At 45.4% G+C, this 21,431-nt stretch overlaps 1 protein-coding gene and 1 long non-coding RNA gene across 5 annotated transcripts in view; both read left to right on the top strand.

The window, feature by feature from the left end:
- The first annotated feature begins 295 nt into the window (after positions 1-295).
- On the top strand, positions 296-2,997 carry LOC135896258 (uncharacterized). Of its 2 annotated transcripts, none has more exons than XR_010562652.2 (6): positions 296-648; positions 767-849; positions 922-1,013; positions 1,130-1,235; positions 1,796-1,955; positions 2,772-2,997. It is a non-coding gene; the product is annotated as an uncharacterized lncRNA (long non-coding RNA). The 2 variants fall into 2 exon arrangements; XR_010562650.2 differs by having other exon boundaries at positions 1,087-1,235.
- A 3,276-nt stretch (positions 2,998-6,273) lies between these two features.
- The window catches only part of LOC135896246 (inactive peptidyl-prolyl cis-trans isomerase FKBP6-like), an 87,729-nt gene continuing 72,571 nt past the window's right edge, over positions 6,274-21,431 (top strand). Inside the window, exons 1-2 of one of the 3 annotated variants that reach the window (XM_065424606.2) lie at positions 6,274-6,513; positions 12,503-12,571. In XM_065424606.2, coding sequence (XP_065280678.1) covers positions 12,564-12,571 — 8 coding nt within the window. In that variant the 5' untranslated portion in view covers positions 6,274-6,513; positions 12,503-12,563. Of the gene's footprint in view, positions 6,514-12,502; positions 12,637-21,431 lie in introns of all 3 variants that reach the window. The other 2 variants (XM_065424604.2, XM_065424605.2) reach the window with 2 other exon arrangements.

Raw genomic sequence — 21,431 nt, 5'->3', positions numbered from 1 at the left:
GTGAACGTGCCCGGCAGCGTAGAACTTTTCCCCTTTACGACGAATGGCAGGGCGTATCCGACCGGCTAATCTTAAGATTGGTCTGAAACCCCACAGCAAAACTTGCGCCATTTGCTCGTTTCAAAACAAGCATGAACAAGCGATCACGTTGGCAGATCCGCGTGAGTAGCGCGGTCCGTCAGTGTCAGTTTTGACGGAAGGTGCCGCAAGAGGCGCTGACGATCGCTGCTCGGTCGCGCCCCCCCTTGGGCTGTCGCCTCTCCCTCTCCCAGAAGGAATGAAGAGGTTCTTGGAAAGCAGGGACGGGCGATCCTCTCTGTCAGCATCAGCTCCAACCAGCGAGGACGGGGCGAGAAAGCGAAACGGGGCTTTCCTTGCTGTCTATTTTTTCTTCGTCAGGACAACGCCGCTTGCTCACAGGGGCGCAGGCGAGTTCCCGCCAAATGGCGCGGGGGCGCAAGCAGTTGCGTGAGTTGCCGCCAAATAGCTCTGGATGCCAGCTCGTTCCGCGTCTCTTGGTAGACTAGTTGGTGCATTTCTGCTATCATGGACTGCGCATATAAACGCAAACTACACAAAAGTGACATGGACAAGAACAGCGCAAGGCAGTGGAGCCGCCGTATCTCGCCGTTCAAGATATGCGTACTCGTAAGTGGCATTTTAATTTCACGTTGTGTAATGCATGACTGTCTTTTTCAAGTGAACAAAGGTCGCTTTGTATTGTGTAAATGGTTTTGCAACGTATGATAAACTCCTTGTTTTTCAGGCTTATTTTTTTCTGACAGGAAGAAAAAAAAAAAGGCTTTACATGAGAACTGATCAAGCGTTCGAGAGTTGGGACAGGGAAATGTGAGACGTACTTTCATGTATATATTTATAATATTATTTTTTCGTCTTGTATTTTCGTTAATTTTTTTCTAGGAAACACTGGAACGACACTGCTTAAATTGAAGCACAGTGTGCGAATGACCTGCTACGCTCGGAACTGTTATCACCATTCGGGAAGAAATCGGGTAAGACGCTTGTCTGGTTATTATTGCGGAAAAGTCATAATTAATTAGAAGTTGCTTTCGTTCCTTCCCACAGATGAAAAAACATAACTGTATGATATACGTCTGGTGCATTGCAGGTAAGAATGGATTGTGTGTGGCGCGCTTCACCGCATGTGGACTAGAGTAGATCTAGGAACATCAGACAAGAAAACACGTATGTGAAACCCTGCGGATAGCCCATATGTAAGTTCTTCCTCAATTATCTTTTGTTGCATTTTCATAGTTTACGTGTAATACTTTGTCACCGCGGTCTCGACGTTATGTATACCTATACATTTGTCTCGTGGCAGTCTGCGTGCTATTTTGTTTGTGCAACTATGTGTTGTATTCATTTATCGCGCTGCCTGGGTGTTTTTTTTTTTTTTCACTGATATTCCGACCAAAGTCAGTAAACCTATCCTTCCTGTCCTCATGTTTCCTTGGGCGGCTCTAAAGCGTATCTTAGAGGAATATTTAGCTTCAGATTCCCGCGTGGAACAGATGGTGAGTGACATGCTGAGTTTTCTTTTTAGAGGAAACTATGTATTCATGTTTAATATTTGGTTGATTTTCATTTTCCCATTCATACAATACCGCAGCCATATGCCATTCTGTCATAGAACGTTGTTTCTAGATATATTTGTTTTATGTGGCTAAAACATTTAAAACGAGAGCGTTTCTTATCCTGGCCATTATTTTTTACAGACCACGATAACCACGTATTTGGATGTCTGGTTTAACTCTACGTGCGCTGGTTCGTGCAGGTGAACTTTTTTTCCATATACGGAGGAACGGACACCGGTCGTGCCGTGAGCACTATTCTGCAGGGCATACTTACAAATGAAGCTGCACTGCAGTTCAGCTGGAAAGGGTCGCAGGGGACGAAGCACGCCTTCGTGAAGCTCATGGCCATCACGAATATAAGTAAGAAATATGGCATAACAATCAGCTTTCTAGTGCACGTTGCGAACATCCGTACCAACTGCATGCTTAGTTTTTTTTTTCTTCATTCAAACAAGCTGCCTGCTGCTTATTGCATCTTGCTGCGTCCAGTATTAGCATTTTCTTTAATAAAATAATGCCGTAATAAGTGAGTTCTATTTGCGGCGTCCATATTTTGCCACTGCTTTTGAGGAGTTTGTTTTGCTTCACCATATAATATATGCTGTATATGCTGTTTCTGCTTTAACCCATGTATGCTAACTGTTTTCTGCAAAACATAGACCTATCATCGTTGCCATCATGTCAGCAAGTATATGTATCATGCCATAAGCTTCCCCTCTTGCCTCTCCAGACATTTACCTATTCACCTCCTTGTGCCGCTTGGCGCTCCGGGCTCCGGCGCGTTCTTTGTCTCAGCGTTTCAACTTGGCTGTTTCATACAGTGCTCAGGGGAAGCAACAAGACCTATCGTGGTGTAAATAGCCGCGCTACCTATAGACACAGTAGTCACTGTGTATGCGTGTTTTGTTATGGTTCCGTGTTCAGTCCCCCCTATTGCTAACGACATATAAATTACCAACTATCCGGTACTTACACGATTTGTGTCGTCCAGCCACTCTTCCTGACAGCTTCGATACTGATTTGCACGTCCCTAATATTGCTTTGTTGTCGTTTCTTTAATGTTTCGTGAATATCTGGCTTATGATGTTTTTGATTGTTTCACTTCAAATGGAATGCGACTCACCAACTGAACTATAAAGCGGGGGCAGCTTTCTTATATGTGCCGCTTTATTGCAGCATCTGTGAGAAGCACCTTCCCTGACGCTTCACTGGCATCAGTGGCTGGAGTCGCAAAACGCTGGTTAGTGGGAGCAGCTGACAGGGATGGAGGCCGGAACGAAAGAAGGGGCCGTGACCCCGCTTTAAGCCCACCATGAACTAGTGTTTGAAACTTGTGAACGTGTGGGTGTATATATCCAATTTAAGACAAATACAAGAAATAAAGACCTGTATAAGAATCTTTTGCCTGGCATTTATGTGGCATGAAAAGTACAAAAAAGCGTTCGCTTTCGTGTGGTACTTCTATGCCGGCCACCACACAAGCATGATGCATGATGCGCATGCATGATGCAAAAGCTACGATTATTCGGAGCGTCAAAAGTAACGTCGGCTTTCAGCACCGGGCCGATGCAATGCCGACCATTATTGTCGTCAGGGCCATGGCTTGCCCGCGTGTGGCATGTGGTCGGCTACGTTGGCCAAATAGAATGGCCTTACGGCTGGCCGACTGACTACGTACCTAAAACCTTGGTAGACCCTCGTATGGGACGCCGTCGGCCAAGTCGGCCACAGTGGTCGGGCCTAGATCGATTGCCGACGATCGGCCGACGTTAGGCCAATGTCAATCCCCAAAGCTGGGCCGCCCTTGGTTGCCGAAGTCGGGCCAACCGTTTTGCAGTCGGCCGCGGAGACGTCGGGCCGACTTTTTGCCACGGACTTTTTGTTGCTTGGGCTGAGGCCTCGGTTTGCCGGTTACACGTGCCCTCCTGGAGCAGTGCTTGCAAAAATTCCATCTATCGTCCGCGACTAACAAAGTGACCCGCGTCTTATACAACACAGTCAGTACCTTGCCCCTTCAGAGACAGCGATCACCAAATGGGGCGTCCGTGCCCACTGCCTCACCGCGCGGGCAGTCAGCGGCGGAGCTTACTCGCGCCTGCGCAGAAACGTCGAGCGCCGTCAAATGCGCCACGCCCCGCTGTACCCGGCCTGGGGCTCGGCCCATGTGGCTGACCGCGTGCCGATGTAGCTGGAAGTAGACATCGGGCCGACTGTTTTTGGAAGTCGGGTGGCCAGTGAAGCCGGCTTCCGACTATTTATTTCTCAACAATCGGCCAAGCATCGACAGTCGGCTAGAGTTGCTTGGGTACCCACTCTGATTCCAAAACAATTATCTCTGACTCGCGAGGGGCCTGTCGGAACGTCGAGCAAGGCTGGGCTCCATACTTAGACCACCGACTACTTCAAAGTTGTACCTACACCGGGGACCCCGCTCACCGCGGAACATATAGTATGGGATAGTATGGGCTCCTGCTCATATGGGTCTCGAGGGGAACGAGGCAGCCGATGCCGCCACCCGCACGCTCTCTCTCCGGGCCTCCTTTCTCGACCCCCTAGATAAGGATCTCGAATTCAATCCCGCGTATTCTTTTAAAGACATTGTCCTGCATTATCAATCTGGCCATAGCCATTAGCCTCGCCCGAGTAAGGGACTATCGAAGACGGAGGAGCGGCTTCTACTCCGTCTCTACACGAACACTCAGATGTGCCCGGCAGCACACAAACATTTTGATCCTTCCTTCGCGGGCAGTTGTCCGCACTGTGCGGAGAAGTCTTCGGACAGCTACCACAAGTTGTGGGCCTGCCCATGCAACGCAGCTATTGCCCCTCACCCCAACCCCGCCGGGGAGGACTGGGCTCTAGGACCCTGCTCGGCTGCTATGACCTGCAGGCCCAAAGGGCCTTGGTCAAGCGCAGCCGGGCAGCAGCCGAAGCCACATACCTCCATGTGCTTCTCTTCTGAGAGCAATAAAAGTTTTGCACCACCACCACCACGACGCGCATTTAGCCATGCCAGATTAGAGTGACTCTACGCCAGATCACGATGTCCCAACGATTACGAAGCGCCTGCCGCTCTCGGCACGGACGGACTCGAGAGTCGAGTCCGGCGTTGGCCGACGCTTGTATTGGCGGCGAGGATTACGGAGTCGCCATCTAGCGGAAGCGCCTCGCTGGCGTAGTATGAGGGATCAGGCGGCGCGCTCCTCATATATGTTTTCATAGGTTTTGCTGTCAGCGCTCACTGAAAACACCACGCGCGAGCTCTCCCGGACATTTCTGCAAGTACTTTCGAAACGAGAGAAGTTTTTTACTGTCTAAATAATAACCTTGGGCAAACTGAAAGCACACAATCGTTTACAGACGCTATCTCTTTACCGAATACGTACAGTGAACGCCACTGCGCGCGGTCGCAGCGATGGAGTCTCCCGAACCGGCTTCTTGCGTGAAAGGTAGGTGAACGCTGAGAGCAAGCTATCTGAAATATGTTCTTATAGTGTTTGTAAAACTAAATGGAGCGTAATAGAACGAAGCCTCAATGAAGCGATCGCGAGGATTCCCAGCGACCGGCGCGTCTGGATGCTTGTCCGCGCACTGTTTCGCTTTCTCCGCGCGCGTTTTCGCACCGTGCCATGAGCTTTAGGCCGCAGAATATGAGCATTTGACAGTATACAAGCAACCATTGCTGCGTGGGTGTTATCAGAGCTGTTCAAAAATAACTTCATTGTAGAGACTTCGAGGCCTACGGGGACTGTGATGTGCCGTCGCGACGATTCAATCTTTTTTTTTTCTTCTAAATTCTTTGACCTTTCAATATTATTTCTCGAGTTGCGTCACACTGTATGTTTATCGGTGTTCTCAGCGTGCAATTTCTCGCTGCTCCTTTTTTGTAATCCAGTGCATGCATTAATTCATAACACAAACATGACCATATGCCATGCTTTTTTAAAATGTGCTTCTTACTGCTGCCTTTCGACTCCACTCAACTTGCCACTATCTATAGCATCGACAAGTTCATAGACCAAACCGTCATGACATTAGTCGGGCAGCGGACTCGGGCGAGCGCCTCAGTGCGCGTTTTCAGAGCATCGCAGACCGGGCGCCGTAGCAGAAATCTTCCTCGCGTATGTGCTTGCTGCATACCCGAGTTGTAGCCGATGTGTGCCGGTTTTATGTTTCGCGAGCCAAACTTCACGCAGCTTGTCCTGCGGCTACGTGTGAATAAGGCTGACTGCGGGCTCCGTTGCGTACATCTGGCATTGTGGCACCGAGCAGCAGCCTACCATCTTGCGCGCCTTCAAAGGCAGCCACTACCTATTGTAGTGCTTTTAAGCGTTGTAAAGGAGACACTCGAAACGGGAAAATTTCGCCACTAAATGAGGACCGCAGCGTACGAGGGAATTGAAACTCTCGTTTTCAGCTCGCTTCGGCGCTCCCGAAGCAGCCGACGCGGCCGTGATCGTGATCCACGTGATCCTCCTAGCACGTCACGCCGATGGTGGCGCCAGCTTTTCCAGTGGTGGAACTCTGGCGCTTCTTCCATGGTTGGCACCATGTTGGCACTACAGTCATCTAGTGTTCTAGATGGCACGGTCGGCCGTGCTCTCGCTTAGCCACTAAGATGATGATGATGATAGTCATCTAAAGAAAGGAAGGGCGCACTTCAGCTGCTGCAGCAGCACACTCCGGTGAGAGGAGGAAAACGGCGACCAATGGCAGCTACGCGCTCCTGCCAGTGCCTCCTCTATCGTGTACCTCTCATTTTCCTCCTCGATCGCGAAAAGAACCGACAGACAACGAACGCGAAGGACGAGACTTACGTCCTTATTGCTTCAAAATAAGCGTTTTTACAGTAGCTGCGAGTGGTGGAGGTGCTTAATCAATGGAACAGCTGACAGAAGACGGCGGGGTGCTGAAGGAGGTGGGTGCCGACGTGCTGTCCTTTTATCGTTACGCGCCGTGCCCAACTGTACACGCAGCTCGGTCCGCTCGGTCGTAGCGTATACGTTCAGGTTGCGTTTCTCGCTGTGGTTTCTACATGGTCGATTTAAATGCATGTGGCAAGGAGGATTGATGTCATCTTATTAGAACTAAATGAGAATTTGTACTATCATGCAGGGGTAGTTGCAGCTAGGTCGCATTTAAACCTTGTAACTGTGAAAGAAAGCTCCACAAGGATTTACCCGAGAAACGCCGATCGGCGTTCGAGGTTCGACAACCAGCCACATAGTGCTTCATTTTTAAACTGCAGCGACTGCCCATGTTGGTTGACGTAGTGATGCTCAATAAGCCATCATAAGGCGGCAAAGTCAAAGCGCGCGTCTCCGTACGGTTTCAGCCCCACGTAACTTGTCCCCCGTAACTTGAGCGAAATACAAAAAATATGCAAATGCCACGTAGCTGGACAGAACCAAGGGAATGTCGTTTGCCGTAGCTTGGAGATACTCAGATTATTCCTTTTTCATTCCGCCTAATTAGATAATTAGCCTTGATTAATTAATCAACTTCTCAAATATTATAATTATATAAAAAGTGTCGACGAGAAAATTGCAGAGCGACATGAAAAACTCCCGATACATAAAAGCGCTTTTCCGAGCGCGAAAGAAGCAATCGCAAATACACCCAAAATTGCCGCGCCACTTGCCGCTCGAGCACTGCCGCCTTTACATTGGCTCGAGGCACCTCGCGTGTATTCGCGGGCCTCATTCACGCTCGGAAAGCCCAGGTGTAAGAATGCGGAGAACACTTTCATGTAGCGCTTATATCCTGCAACAGAAAGCTGTATCGGGAGTTTTTCATGTTCCACAGGTTTCTCATCGACACTTTTCATCCAATTATATTTGAGAAGTTGATTAATTAATTAGACTAGTTATCTAATTTGGCGGAATGAAAAAAATAATTACAGGGTCTTGTAAGATCCCTCTTAACAGGTGAACGGCGAAAGCCTACTCTCTTAAGCAAAGTTACACCCTTTGGGGTGTATCCCTGCCACACAACGGTAATCGTCCTCTGCCTTGCTTGCGCTTCCTTTCTTGAAAACGCCGCGCCCGCTACTTTCCTGTGGTAAATGATATGCCATGCTGTTAACGCGCATGCCGTTCGTTGCTGAGAAGTACCGGGCTCGCCGCGTTAAAGAAAGGAAATGCGGACAAGACAGATGACGATTATTGTTGTGGCAAAAGGGCGTAATTTTTTTTAAGAGTGTACTTGACTACAATTGGTCATTTCATACCCATTACAAGTCATTAAAAGCCATTTCAGTCATTTTTAGTAATTACTGCTCACTACTAAGCATCTTTAGTCATTTGTAATCAATTGTGATCCTTACAAGCCGTCATTAGACATTTTGGTCCTATCATTATATATAGTCATTTTAGTGGTCATCACAAGTCATTTCAGTCATTACTGGTCATCACTAAACATATTTAGTCATTTTTAATGAATTGTGTTGGTTTGCTGAGCACGAGGTCGCGGGATCGAATCCCGGCCACAGTGGCCGCATTTCGATGGGGGCGAATATGCGAAAACACCTGTGTACTTAGATTTAGGTGCACGTTAAAGAACCCCAGGTGGTCGAAATTTCCGGAGTCCTCCACTATGGCGTGCCTCATAATCAGAAAGTGGTTCTGGCACGTAAAACCCCATAATTTATTTTACATTTAATTTGTTTTTAATGAATTGTAGTCGTTACAAGTTGTCGTTAGACATATTGGTCATTTAGTAGTAATTACAAGTCATTTCAGTCATTATTAGTCATTACTGCTCACAACTAAGCATCTTTAGTCATTTGTAATCAATCCGCCTCTTTCACTATCCTTCATGTTCCTGTGCTGCACTCTGACGCACACCTCTGGAAACGTTTTGGAAGAGTGCCGAGGATTTTGCCCATATTGAGTGTACGTCGGTTGTGCGTTTCGTGAATCGCGATTGATTATTCATGGCTTCTCCGGGGCAGCTTGTCGTTCACCCATCGACTATACTGGGTGAACAGGCCCGAGTGCACTATTGGGGTAACAGTGCGGCCGATAAAGGTACGCTGAGCTTCGTCTGCCGACGCGGCTGCCTTAGAGTTCATTGTTGCTGATGTCAGCGCTTGCACATCACTTTCTGTATTCCTTTTACACATTCACTAAACATTTTGCACATTCAAGAAGCCTTTGAGCGCAGCCTTCCACATCGGATTTGCCAAAGCGGTGCATTTGTTTAGATCTACAGCTTCAGATCGCTGTTAGCTTCCGATGTTGTAGAAACGGTGCATTACTTTCTCAAAACATAGGAAAACATACATATCTGCGCATATGAGGTGTATTGTTCCACCTTGAGACGAATCAATATGAGCAGCCGAGCCACTGAAACAACTGCAACTGTCATCCGGACACATATATGTTACGGGCTGTTAATACTGATTCTCACTTTTTTTTAACTTCATCATACTTACAGTTTGCGAGTACCATAACCTTTTATTAGAGAAAACTGTGCTCGGCATAAGCCCTCACTTATAGGCCATGTAGTTCCCTCGCGAAAACGTGGATGCCATCGCTGACACCATTGGTAACTGAGCGAGTTTATGCTGCTGTACTGAATGCACCGTTTTTTATTTCCTGTTTCACGTAGAGGTAAAAAGTGCTTCTCTGGAATTAAGAAATGTGTCAGCATAACAACACACACAGACTCACCATCTGCGTGACTGCGACTGGCAGCGTTAGGGGCGGTGACCAAAGTACAAGATGTTTTATTGTCGCTGCTTGCCGCTTATTCTGCGCGTGCCGTGTGAAGTGAAGAGTTATGAAACATAGTTCCAGCGCACAGTCCCCCACCCCCTCCCCCTGTGTACATAAAGCCCTGTTTTCCATGAATAAAATTCACTTAAGTCCGGCGTTCGTGTTGTCTTTCTCTCCTCGTCCGTGTCCAAATGTGTGCTGGAACTATGTTTCATAATGCTAATCATAACCAACTAGCCCAGCTGTCCGTACTTAGCGAAGTGAAGAGTAGTTGTTAAATCCCACAACTGAACTATGAAAGTGGTTTCTTCATCCTGACTGCTTATTTTTTAAGTTCAGGTCCATCGGTAGCGAGTGCACGAACTCGACGGGGTGAGGCTTAACTTAACCTTCGCTAAACAGGATCAACTTTGGCTCAAACTTCATGTGCATGGCTTGAGAGGACTGAGGCTCGTGCATTTCAACTTCGAAGGCATGTCGACGCATCTTGAGGGCGAATAATTATATATATAAGGGAATGAGCGCTGCAGCTATCGTGTTGTCGGTTCGACGGCTGATCGCGTAGGGTTCTGTCAAGCTATCATATGGTCGGCATGCTGATTTTGTCAGTGCCGTCGACAAGAAAGCCCGTCGCGCTGTATGACAACTTGCACCCGTCTGTTGCGTCGTTGTCGGCCTGTTATGATCAGATGGTCTCAGTGACACTATGCCTGGCTAGTCATTCGCCTGTTGCTAGGCGACGGAAGTAAGCTGCAAAGTTTAATTTAATTTATTGCAGATATTTTTACTTTTGCCAAAAGACAATAAAAAAAAACAATTTCTGTTAATCTCACTTCACATTCTTTTTTTTCGATGCTCGCGGCAGCAAACGGTCGTTGTTAGTACTATAGCGTGACATATTTCCTGTTGCCGCTTTTTGCCGAGTGTCTCCTCTTGTTACATTTCTTTCTCTATGGTGGCACAGTGCTGAATAGTCATCCAATCGTCGCAGTCACCGTCTTGTCCGTCTCGTATCGACCGAGTGTTACCAGGCCTTAAACGAGTATATGCAGTCAGGCATGCGCTGCCATCACCAGCAAGAGTGTGCTGATGCTGCAAGAAAGCTGTGTCAGCGGAAACTACGTGCTTCAGGGTGCAGTCTGGACGAAGCCCTACACTACGCATGTTTTCTGCACTGCGCCGATGTCGAGCTACCAGTAGAGTTTCAACGCGGTACACAGCACAAGTGTTCGCTGCAGTGAGCGTCCGTGTGTTTCTATTTTTTTTTTCCGGAGTACTTTCTCTCGATATCTGGCCGCTAGGGCAGATATCGGGAGGGCAGATATTTTCATTCATATGCCTTATGGCATAAGAATGAAGATACGCGTCTTATGGTAGAGGCATGGCATATCTATAATGGTGGAAGTGCATGCGTGAGTCAGCCTTCGATTACTTTACATAAGGAAGAGATTAAGTGCCTTAACAGTTCTCTCACGTAGACCGGCACATGTACCCGACTGACACGTGGTGATACCATTCCTGAGCTTGTGTAGATGAGTTTTGTGTCTTTTTTCTTTTTTCGCCTCAGTGTTCCCTTCAGTTGATAGTTGGCGTTCGTGTTGTCCACTTCTCTACTCTTGTGTTCTGTCTGCACACCTCACCTCTTTTTTGCATAATGAATCCTTACCAACTAACTCAGCTTTCTGTCGTTCGAAGAAGTAACAAAATTGAACTTTGACCATGCGACAATTCGCTGCGTGCAACGATGTCTTTCTTTAATTCTTTCTTTTGTGGGGCGGGGGCACCGAAATGAAAAAAACCTGAAGGAAAGCATGTTGGTCACAATCGAATGCCTACTTTGGGCACATAATGCGATTACCGAAGGAATAACGAAGAAAACGTCAGACGCTTGGTCCACAGAGAACCACATGCATACTGCTTGGTATCCTACACCGGCAAGACAAGACTTTCCGGAGAGGTTGCGCTCAAGAAAGCACGTTGCAATCCGTCCGTCACAGTGATGGCAGTGAGCGACCATTATTTCTTTTTCTCGTCTGCTAGCCGGAGAACATCTAAAACTTTGCCAGGCAAAAATCCACTCGGCCAGACAAAAACGAACATGCACCAAAGTGGCCACGCTGTAGTTGGGCCAACACTAGAAGTACGTAAGTGCTCTGGCTGGCTCTGGCAGCCCGTGGGTACCGAGAACAAGAAAATTAAGGAAGCTCAATATGTCCTCGTGAATAAAAGTCAAACTACAAAAAAAAAAGAAGAAGAAGAAGAACATAGGTACCTTTGCTGGCTTTAATGTCTTGACATGGATGCTTTGGCACATGTGAAAAAAATGTTGATATTCTTTTCTGTGACATGACGGCACAACTGAACCACCACAATGCTTCATCTCATCGGACCTCACTGCGTGCTTTGTCAAGTTGTCTGATAGTGTGTTGATTTGGCTTGTCTCGTTGTACGGGCCTGTGTACAACTTTAGAAAACTCAATGCACCTTTGGCGTGAAACGTTTATAACAACATTAAACCCCCCAATGTTCCAGAAATTAAAATCTAAAGCACAAGTCTAAAGTCAACGCACCTTTTACGTCAAAAGTTTATGGGAACCTTATATACCCATTAAGTTTCAGAATTGAAATCCTCGCGCTCCGTAGATTCCGCGGCCTCTGCGAGACACCGCGACGAGCCCGCTTGCCATCAAAATGCCCTTGAAACTTTGTGCTTTGATGAGGCTCCTTGCATTATGTGACTCCAGGCGCATGGGCATTGCCACAAAATCCAGCCCAAGTTTGCAATGTTCGAGCTGAAATGCCTATGTCTTTTCGAGCATGAAAAGGACATTCTAGATAAAATCCAGAATGATTTCCAGCACTGGGGGTTGTTATGGTCTGTGGTGCATGCAGCACGAAAAAATTTCGGGAGGGGGGGGGGGGGGGCTGAAGCCCCGTAAGCTGTCCCGCTGGCTACGCCCCTGCATCTTGCCTAATCCTCAGATCATGCCTCTTCCTTACTGCAACATTACCCTACCAACACAATGTTTTCCTCTTTGCAATTGTTTCTTTTCTGTTTTGTTTTTCTTTTTCAACTTTTGGTGTTGTGTTCGTTTGTTCCGACACTTTCACATGGAATGAAGCCCTCCCATATGTAATGCCTCCGGGCCTTTAAGGCAGAAATAAATGAAATGCAATACTTTTGTGCAGGTGGTTCAACCTGGTGTGGGCCTACTGATCCCTGAAAATTGCACTGTCATCTTCCACTACAATGCCTATGTAAGTGACAATGAGAGTGAGCCCTTTGACTCTACCTGGCTGCGGAACCAGCCTTACAGATGCAGGTCAGTACACCTGCTTCACATCATAATTCCACACAGAATCTCCTTAATCATAAAACACTAGCTTGCTCATTTGTGTATGTCACATCTGGCCAACCACTGCCTATAGACGGCAAAACTCGTGCATTGGTGGCTACTTATCATACGCTTAAAAGGCATTAATTTTTACCCTGCATTGGCTTTGTGTCCCAGCAGTAAATGATGCCCACTATTCATAGTGACTGTAGTACCGATGGCTGTATATTTTATTTGCTAGCTGGGAACTAACCAGGAGCTTTTAGCTTGTGCTATTTCAGTTTGCATTAATTAGTCACTATAAAATCCTTTTTCTATTGAGTGGAAATGTTTCGAGTTGGTGCATTGATTGTGGAAGTGTTTTTGTCGCTGTCAGTTTTCAAGCTTGGTCCCAAAGAAAGATGTTATTAAATAAGCCCAGCAATAATTCCAATACAAAAGCTAATAGCCCATCAGGGTTATTGACGCCAATGAGCTACTAGTTTAGCATACATATTATTAGTCTACTTTTCTTCTGTGCACAAGTTATTTCAGGACATAATGACAACTTTAGGACTAGCAGCAATAGTTCAGGCAAGATTAAATATGTTCATTCCAAATATATTACAGTGCTTCTTTTGCTGCTGCTTTAGTAGACTGTTAAATAAAACAATCTTTAGCCTCAATTATTGACTGAATTCAGCTTCGATAATAGCTGCATGCCCACATCAAATAATGCATGTTGATGTTGGGCAGTGCTTCCGCAATCACAGCCTTCTTTGAGTTTTTATCATTGTGTGGCTGCTTGTTAGTCTCCCTTTCAGTGATACCTGGCATACATAGTAGCACACATTTAGATATACGGAATTTGGAACTAGGAAGCTTATGTACATGAAGGGTGATGTGACCGCGGAAGTTCACAACCAGACATCCTTGGATTGTGCATGCACTGTTGGAGAAAGCAAACCCATTACTTAGGAGTGGCGCCTAATGAAATCGTGCATAGGAAGCTTTAATATTGACTCTGGCACTTGAAGCCGCTTTGAAATGCCTGTAATCGATCCTTCAGGGTTCTCACTCATCACGACCTCCACCTGCTGGAGAAACTCAATAGTCTGTATGGCTATTGAATCTCACCAGTGGTAGGGCCTATTTGTCTTTTTCACAGATTATATTGACCTAAAGCTCTTGTCTCACATTAAAAACAAAGGACTTTGTGACATTCAAGAAAGTCGCAATCTCCAAGTTGCCGTGGTCAGTGTGTAAGGAGGCTACTGGAATGCACGGCTTCATCTCCAGCACCAGACTGAAAGCTGATACCCTGGAATAAGTTTTCTAGATAGATCACAGAGGAGTTGGTGTGGACCATGGAGGAAAGAATGCATAGAAGAGGCCCTGGCTAACACGGGTCAGTTGAAGAGAGTGTGGTGGCAGTCACGTGGTGTTTTTCGCAAAGGGGCACTGAGACTGGTGTGCCAAACATCAACGTTGCCATAACAATAGCGCACCTGAAGCTGTTGCTGCCACTCTCAGCCTCTGAAAAGTGAGATAAGGTTTTTCGGCTTGTGTCTTTCTCTCAGCACACTCTGTTCATGAGCCAAGCTGACTTTGGAGTGTGGTGTGTAAGCTTGAACATTGCATTTTGGGCCTGTGAGTGCGAGTGTCAGCTAGCAACACACACACTCAAGTAAGCACAGTGCAGGTCTTCGTCATCATCTTCAATGTGCTGCGGAAAAACATGGGGTTGCATCTGCTTCACTAAAATTGTTGCAGAACTTTCGTAGGCTTTTTTCTGATGCGCTTCAGCAGCAGACACCTTGGACAGCTCATACCAATGCAAGTTCAAAGCTCATACCTACCTGCTCCAGCGAGCTGATTGGAGGTGCAAAGAGAGATGGCACACCAACATGGCTGCACTTCCGGCTTCAAAAACGTGATGTCAGGGCCTCTCCTATTTTGTTTCTTTCCTTCATGGTGTGGACGGAGTAAAGCACCTAGGCAGATGGAACACAAACGTCTATGTTTATAGGAATTCAAAGTTGTGTCCTCAGAGACCTTGCGCACCCAGTAAGTGCTGTGGGCATGTCCAACAGGTAGTGCACATATGTATTGTAGCTGAAGGGCGATGAAAAAAAAGCAGTGTTTGGATGACCATGTTGTTATACACTTGCAATCTTCTACCCTAGTAAAAATTCCAATAGAAATACTAGTAGCCTCTAAGTTTAATGACAACTAAGAGCTTACTAACAAGTCATAAGGAGAACCTAAGTTGCTACAGGGAGAACCAATGGTCTATTTGCTTGTTGAAAGTCAATAGCCCAGTCAAAGAAAACACCGAGATTTCTAATTGGTCTTCTTAACACAACTGGACACACCATATGGTCCAACAGATGTTTGACACCCAATCTGGGATGCTTGTATACTCATATGCATGAACACATTATGGCAATTTGCTTCAGCGACTTACCCACCATTTCCCCATGTGCACTCTCTCTCACATGCTATGTATGAAAGTTAAATTTTGGTCACCAAGTACTGCCAGTGGTGCAAGACAAATAAGTTTTATGGCAGATTTTCAACTTAAAGGAGCCCTGAACCACCCCCTCGGGTTTGGTGAAATAACATAGCTTGCGGGTAGCATACGCTGCTGTGAACATCTCAGCCAAGTTTCGCTGTCGTACGCGGTGTGTGGAGATCGCAAGCAGATTGCAAAGTCGCCTTTCTCTCAAACGCTCTCTTTTAAACAGAAGGCCCTGTCCTCAGCCTCTTCTATATGCTTTATTTCATCATCAGACACTTTATTTTGTCATTCCTTTAGACGGCTGCTATTGGCTGATAGCTGACATGAAGCTGCAGTCGGCTACATGGGTAGATACCGTGGCCGCCACAGGGTGCCACCATGAGCCCACTGGCTAAGCGCACTGCAGCTCGCTGAGAACAACGCATTTGGCTTGTGTTTAGCGCATTGCAGGCACCAAAGACAGAAGTTGTGACATCTAGTTAACATCCAAAATGAAATTTGAACTGCTCGCCACGGTGACATCTAGAAGGTGAAGATTTGCCCCACCACACTGTAATCTTCGCAGTGTAAGGCATTGAAAAAGGAACGGGAGCACAGCGGAAGCCGTGTTTGATTGCAAATAACTCCACTTCTGCTCAAAGCATTGAAGTACGTCTTGCGGCAAGGTATTTCTAACATCATCATCATCATCATTTATTGGACCCTTAAGGACCCTTTACAGGGTATTACATAAGGGGGGGGAGTCATAGATATACATAAGTCAAAGATGTTACATAAAGAATGAATTGAAATAGCGCAGGTTAAGAAATGCAGGAATACAAAATAGGAGTACAGGCGACTTCAAATGCAACAACACTTGGAATGAAAGGAGAGATTGTTCAATTGTAGTTTCCAAAATGTGAAAGCAACCGCTCTTTAAATTCTTCAGGATCCTGCTCCCTGACAATTGCATCTGGGAGTGCATTCCATTCCTGGATTGCTGTGGGTAAAAATGATTTATTGAAGGCAGCAGTTGATCCATACAGGCGCTGTAAACTGAGTGAATTGAACAGGCGTCGTGACGAACGTGCTGGTGGTAGAAGAAGTGATTCGCGCAGATGTTGAAAATGGTAGTACAGCTTGTGGAATAAGCATAGACGTGCTATCTTGCGTCGATAGACTAATGTGGGTAAATTGAGCGATGACTTAATACTACTGATACTAGTTTTGTAGTCATATTTTGAAGATATGAATCGTGCAGCACGGTTCTGGACCGATTCTATTGCATTGATTAGGTATGCTTGATGTGGACACCAAATCGCGGAAGCGTATTCAAGTTTTGTTCGAACAAAAGTTTCGTATGCCAGTTTACGGACGGAAGGGGGTGACAACGATAATGTTCTTCTGATGAATCCTAGTGTTTTAGAGCTGTCGGCTATCAGTTTCGTGATGTGTTCCGACCAGTTAAGATTGCTAGTGATTAGGATACCGAGGTAGCGATACGTTTGTACTTGCGAGATGTTGACTGTGCGCAATGAGTACTCATGGGTGATGTTAGTGTGCTTGCGGGAAATTTGAATAAATTTGCATTTAGAAATGTTAAGCTGCATCAACCATTTGGTACACCAGTTATCTATTAAGTGCAGGTCATTCTGAAGAAGGGCCTGGTCAGACTCAGTAGAAATTCGACGATACAGGACACAGTCGTCCGCGAAGAGGCGTATGGATGATGAAATACCACAAGGGAGGTCATTAATGTAGATGAGAAAGAGAAGGGGACCAAGGACTGATCCTTGTGGAACTCCAGAAAATACCTTGCTTGAGGCTGAAGAACATCCACCTATAACGGTGTACTGGAGGCGGTCGGTGAGGAAGCATTTAATCCAGGCTAGAATTTGCGGGTGTAGGCTGAGAGAAGAGAGTTTGCAGATTAGTCGTAGATGGGGAACACGATCGAATGCCTTTGAGAAGTCTAAGAATATTACATCAGTTTGAAATAATGAATCTAGGTTTAAATGAAGCTCGGTGGTAAATTCAAAAAGTTGCGTTTCGCAAGAAAGACCAGACCTGAAACCGTGTTGATTGGCGAAAAAGAACCCGTTGTTATCAAGGTGTAGGGCGACTTGGGAATAAATTATATGTTCCATTAGTTTGCACGCAATGTATGTTAAAGTGATGGGACGATAATTTGAAGGATCAGACCGGTTACCACTTTTGAATACTGGAACTACTTTGCTTACCTTCCAGTCATCTGGAAGCGCGCCTTCATTGAGGGATTGCGTAAAGATTATTTGTAGTAAACGACTTGATGGGATTACGGTTGCTTTGAGCACTTTAGCAGATATGTTATCGGGGCCGGGACTGCTTGATAATTTCAACTTTTCGATCAGCTTTGCGATGCCTTCCGCCGTAACTGTAATGGGCAGCATCTGAGAAAATTTGGGATCAAAAAAGTTCGGAATGTTATGATGCGGTTCATGAGTGAATATCGAAGAAAAGTAGGAGTTCATAACATCAGGACGTTCGTCAGGCGACACATGCGAACCATCCGGGTTAGAAAGAGATATGTTGTGCGATTGATAGCTAGAAGGGGAAATCAGGTTCCAGAATTTTTGTGGATTTTTGCTCATTATGTTAAGTAGATCCTGATGAAAGAATTTCTTTTTGGAGGTCTTCAAGAGGCTTGTATACTCTTTCAGACATTTGAAGTATTTTTCCCACCTGAGGGCTGAACTAGAACGCCTAGCTATGCGAAAAAGACGTTTTTTCTTCCGGGATAGTTTAGTTAGGGCACTACTGAACCAGGGTTTGCCAGCGTCGCCACGAATGCATATGACTGGAACACAGGCTTCAATCAGTGCCAAGAGTTTGCGCTTGAATATTAGCTATTTAATTGAACATAGCCTATTTAATTCACTTCAAATGCCTTTCTCCACTTCGATAAAAAGGGGTTCAATGCCCCTTTAATAAAAACCTAAATGCTGCCCTTTACTGTTCATGCCAAACTACAAAAATCTCTTATGACCACTTCCTTCTTTCCTGATGCAATCGTTTATTGGAATGCGCTCCCTGACAACTTCGTTACCTGTACTGACCGAAAAAAAAATCGTGAATACCTAACAAATCACTTTGAATAACTTTCTGTTCCCAGTGTACATCGTTCATGAACCCATCATAAACCACTCGGAATAGTCTATTCTTGTCAACCCTTCCACCTAGTTTTTTTTTTTTGCGAATGTATTGCGGTGTTATCTCTTTAAATTCGAAATTTTTCTTTGATTGTTGAAAGTCATACAAAATCAGCAATGTTTCTTTTCTTGGTTGTTTTGTACGTAACCACTCTTACATGTGTTTGTATTGTCCCCTCCCCCCCCTTGTGTAATGCCTTCGGGCCTTCAAGGTGATAATAAATGAAATGAAATGGAAGACTCATATTATAATTCTGCTATTATTATTTATGTGTTTTATAATGAACTATTTTGTTGTTTCATGGCATTAATTATCCAGTGGGTTCCATTTGGGACCTACTGAAATTAGCTGACATATCGAGATTTATCAAAAGTGATTAGCATTGATAGTCGAGCCCACATATAACACCTTTGTTGCACTAAATGTGTTCCATATATAAGAAGTTCGTTATAGCTGAACTGTCGCTCCGTACTACTGTTTAAGATTCATCTAAGATTTGGGCTGGTCATATTAGACAGGTCAAGATTTATGCTGTGCTGCAACAATATTAATTATGAGATTCTGCTGTCATACGGATTGTGTTACATCGGCCAAACGGGTCAATGTTTCATAAGAGGTTGTGAGAGCATTCTTTTAGAATCCAGATGGAAGAATGCAGGTCAGGCACCCTTGGCATCGCATTGCTCAGTGTTTGGTTGCACGCCTGTATTTTATTCTACTTGTGTGCTTTGGAGGTATGAAGACGAAAAAGCCTGCCTCATAGCAGATGTATACCGAATCTAAAAAATGCGACAAGCATATAAGTGAGGTGTTGATAGTGCTACACTGCAAATAAGTACACTTCCTGGATACACATAAGGATTGAACTTGCAATCGTGTCTCTGGGGTGTCTTTATCATATTTCGAGTATTTTTTTTTTGCCACTTTCAATTTGGTTTGTGTGCACGAGTGAGTTGTTTTGTTTATATTGGATTTATTAGCAATAAACTTTGACTTGAGTCAACACTCACATTGCTTGGTCCTTTATTAGTGTCCAGTATGCTTAATTAATTTATGTATATTCAAAACCTACAGTGCCCATTGGACTTGCCAAGGTTGAAGACTGGGCGTGTTGGTATAGCATGTCAGAGGGGAATAAAGCTATTGTTGCAAGTAGTGCTCTGTGGCGCATGTTTCTCTTCTGTGTGTCTCGTCAAAATATTGCACAATCCAACCTCTAAAAGCCCATTGGGCATCATAGTAGGGGGATTTTGTTTGTGCTGTAGGTAAAGATGCAATTGCATTGAATAATCTGAATAACTACGATAGCTTCAATTGAACAGCTGGCAGTAACCTGAAAGTAGCAAGTTTTAGACAGCATTTTAGACAAGTACTGTGTGGAGGTCACAGCGTGCCTAGTGATTCTCACTTTATATCTGCACAAGTGCTGAGGGTTGCATGTGAAAGCACCATTGAAGGTTAAAACACGTTGGCGGGCTAGTTGGTTAGAATCCATGATAAAATGTGCAAGTGTGACTGAACGAGGACGTAGGATGGAACAGACACACAGACAGTGCTACTTTCAACTAAAGATTTTTATTTTCGCATGACCTGATAAATATATACCAAACAAATGGAAACAAAAAAGCACACCAAGTGGTGCATATCGAAGAACTGTTCATGTGTCCAAAACATGATCAAAACATACACTGCAATAGTTACAGCAATACACCGAGGAATGGTATCTCTTTTTCAGATAGTAACACTTAAGGCTTGCTTATGCATCTTTTTTCCAATTTTGCAATTTCATAGGCCTCCACAATCTCCCGTGTCATCCTGCTATGAGCCCTATACAAAATAGAAGTACTTTCAAACGTGGAATTGCAGCCACAGTCTCAGCAATGAACACTCAAATGTCATGTATTGCTCCCTGCTTGGGACTTATATCTAGCTAACCATGACTATGTGGTATAAAGTTTATAAACAGGGATAAGATGCCTCAGAAAGGCTGGCCAACGTTTCGATAGGAGGACCTATCTTCGTCAAAGGCGGCCTCGTCATCCTCGGCGTGTTAGTTTTAAAGGGTTAGTGCAGTGACGTCACGTGTGGGTGTTGTCGCTGGCGACTGGTTTTAAAGAGAGAGATTACCAGAGGAAACAAGCGCTGTCGTCCGACGTCTGTGAGCTTCATTCCCAAGACGAGGGGACAAGAGCGTGAGAGTTGGCACGCGGGGAGAAAAAAAAGAAATAAAAGCAGAAAAGAAAAAAAAGAGAAAAAAGGGGGGTGGGGGAAGAAAGGGCGGCACCAAGACAGACAAAAAAGGGGGGGGGGGTCGTGAAAGAAAAAGAAAGAGAAAAATGAAATTTTAAAGAAATACGGGGGCTTGGGAGCGTGTTGGGGATGCGAAAGGTTAAGAGGTATTCAGGGGGAGTCGTTGGCGGCATGTTTTTGAGGCATTAGAACGGCCGGTCAAGCGGTCAGTGCGCGAGTAACACAAGACACAAAAAAGAGAAAAACAGACACACACATACACACAAAAAAAACCATGAGCTGTAAGTGACTTGAGTAGCATAGCAGCAGCACGTCGATTAATTCTGAAATAGTTAAGATGGCGACGAGGAGTCTGCGGCGCAATGTGTGGGGTGACTGAAAGGCAGCGGCATGGTCTTTCAAGGGGCACTGCCCCAGTCGCTCATCGTAGGTGTCGTTACGGCGGCATCCAGAAATGGCGATTCTCTGGGTTGAGGCGCCGAAAAAGGCATATTGACTTCGGAATGTGTTGATGAGGGGGTTTAAAAAAAAATAAATAGATTTTAAAAAAAGGGGGGGAGGGAAGGGAGAGGGGGGGACAGAAACCGGAATAACAAACAGGAGGGTGACGCGCGCAGAAGCGGGCGGGGGCAAGTGTACATGGAAGAAGGGGTCGTACAGTTGGTATAGACGTAAAAACCTGAAAGAGCACATTAAATTCAGTAGTAGGCCGGAAAAAATTCTTTAGAAATGGAAGAGTAGGTGAGGTTAAGAATTAAAGTTAGCTGGTGGCCTAATGTGTTTTGTGTCTTGGTTGATGATATGAGAGTTTCAGATTTAAGTTACCGCTTTTAAAGATTCTAAGTTGCCGCGTGCCAAATTAATT

Source organism: Dermacentor albipictus, chromosome 4, assembly GCF_038994185.2.
Source record: "Dermacentor albipictus isolate Rhodes 1998 colony chromosome 4, USDA_Dalb.pri_finalv2, whole genome shotgun sequence".
Classification (NCBI taxonomy): domain Eukaryota; kingdom Metazoa; phylum Arthropoda; class Arachnida; order Ixodida; family Ixodidae; genus Dermacentor; species Dermacentor albipictus.
Note: the sequence above shows the minus strand (reverse complement) of the source record. Positions and strands in the feature narration are given on the sequence as shown.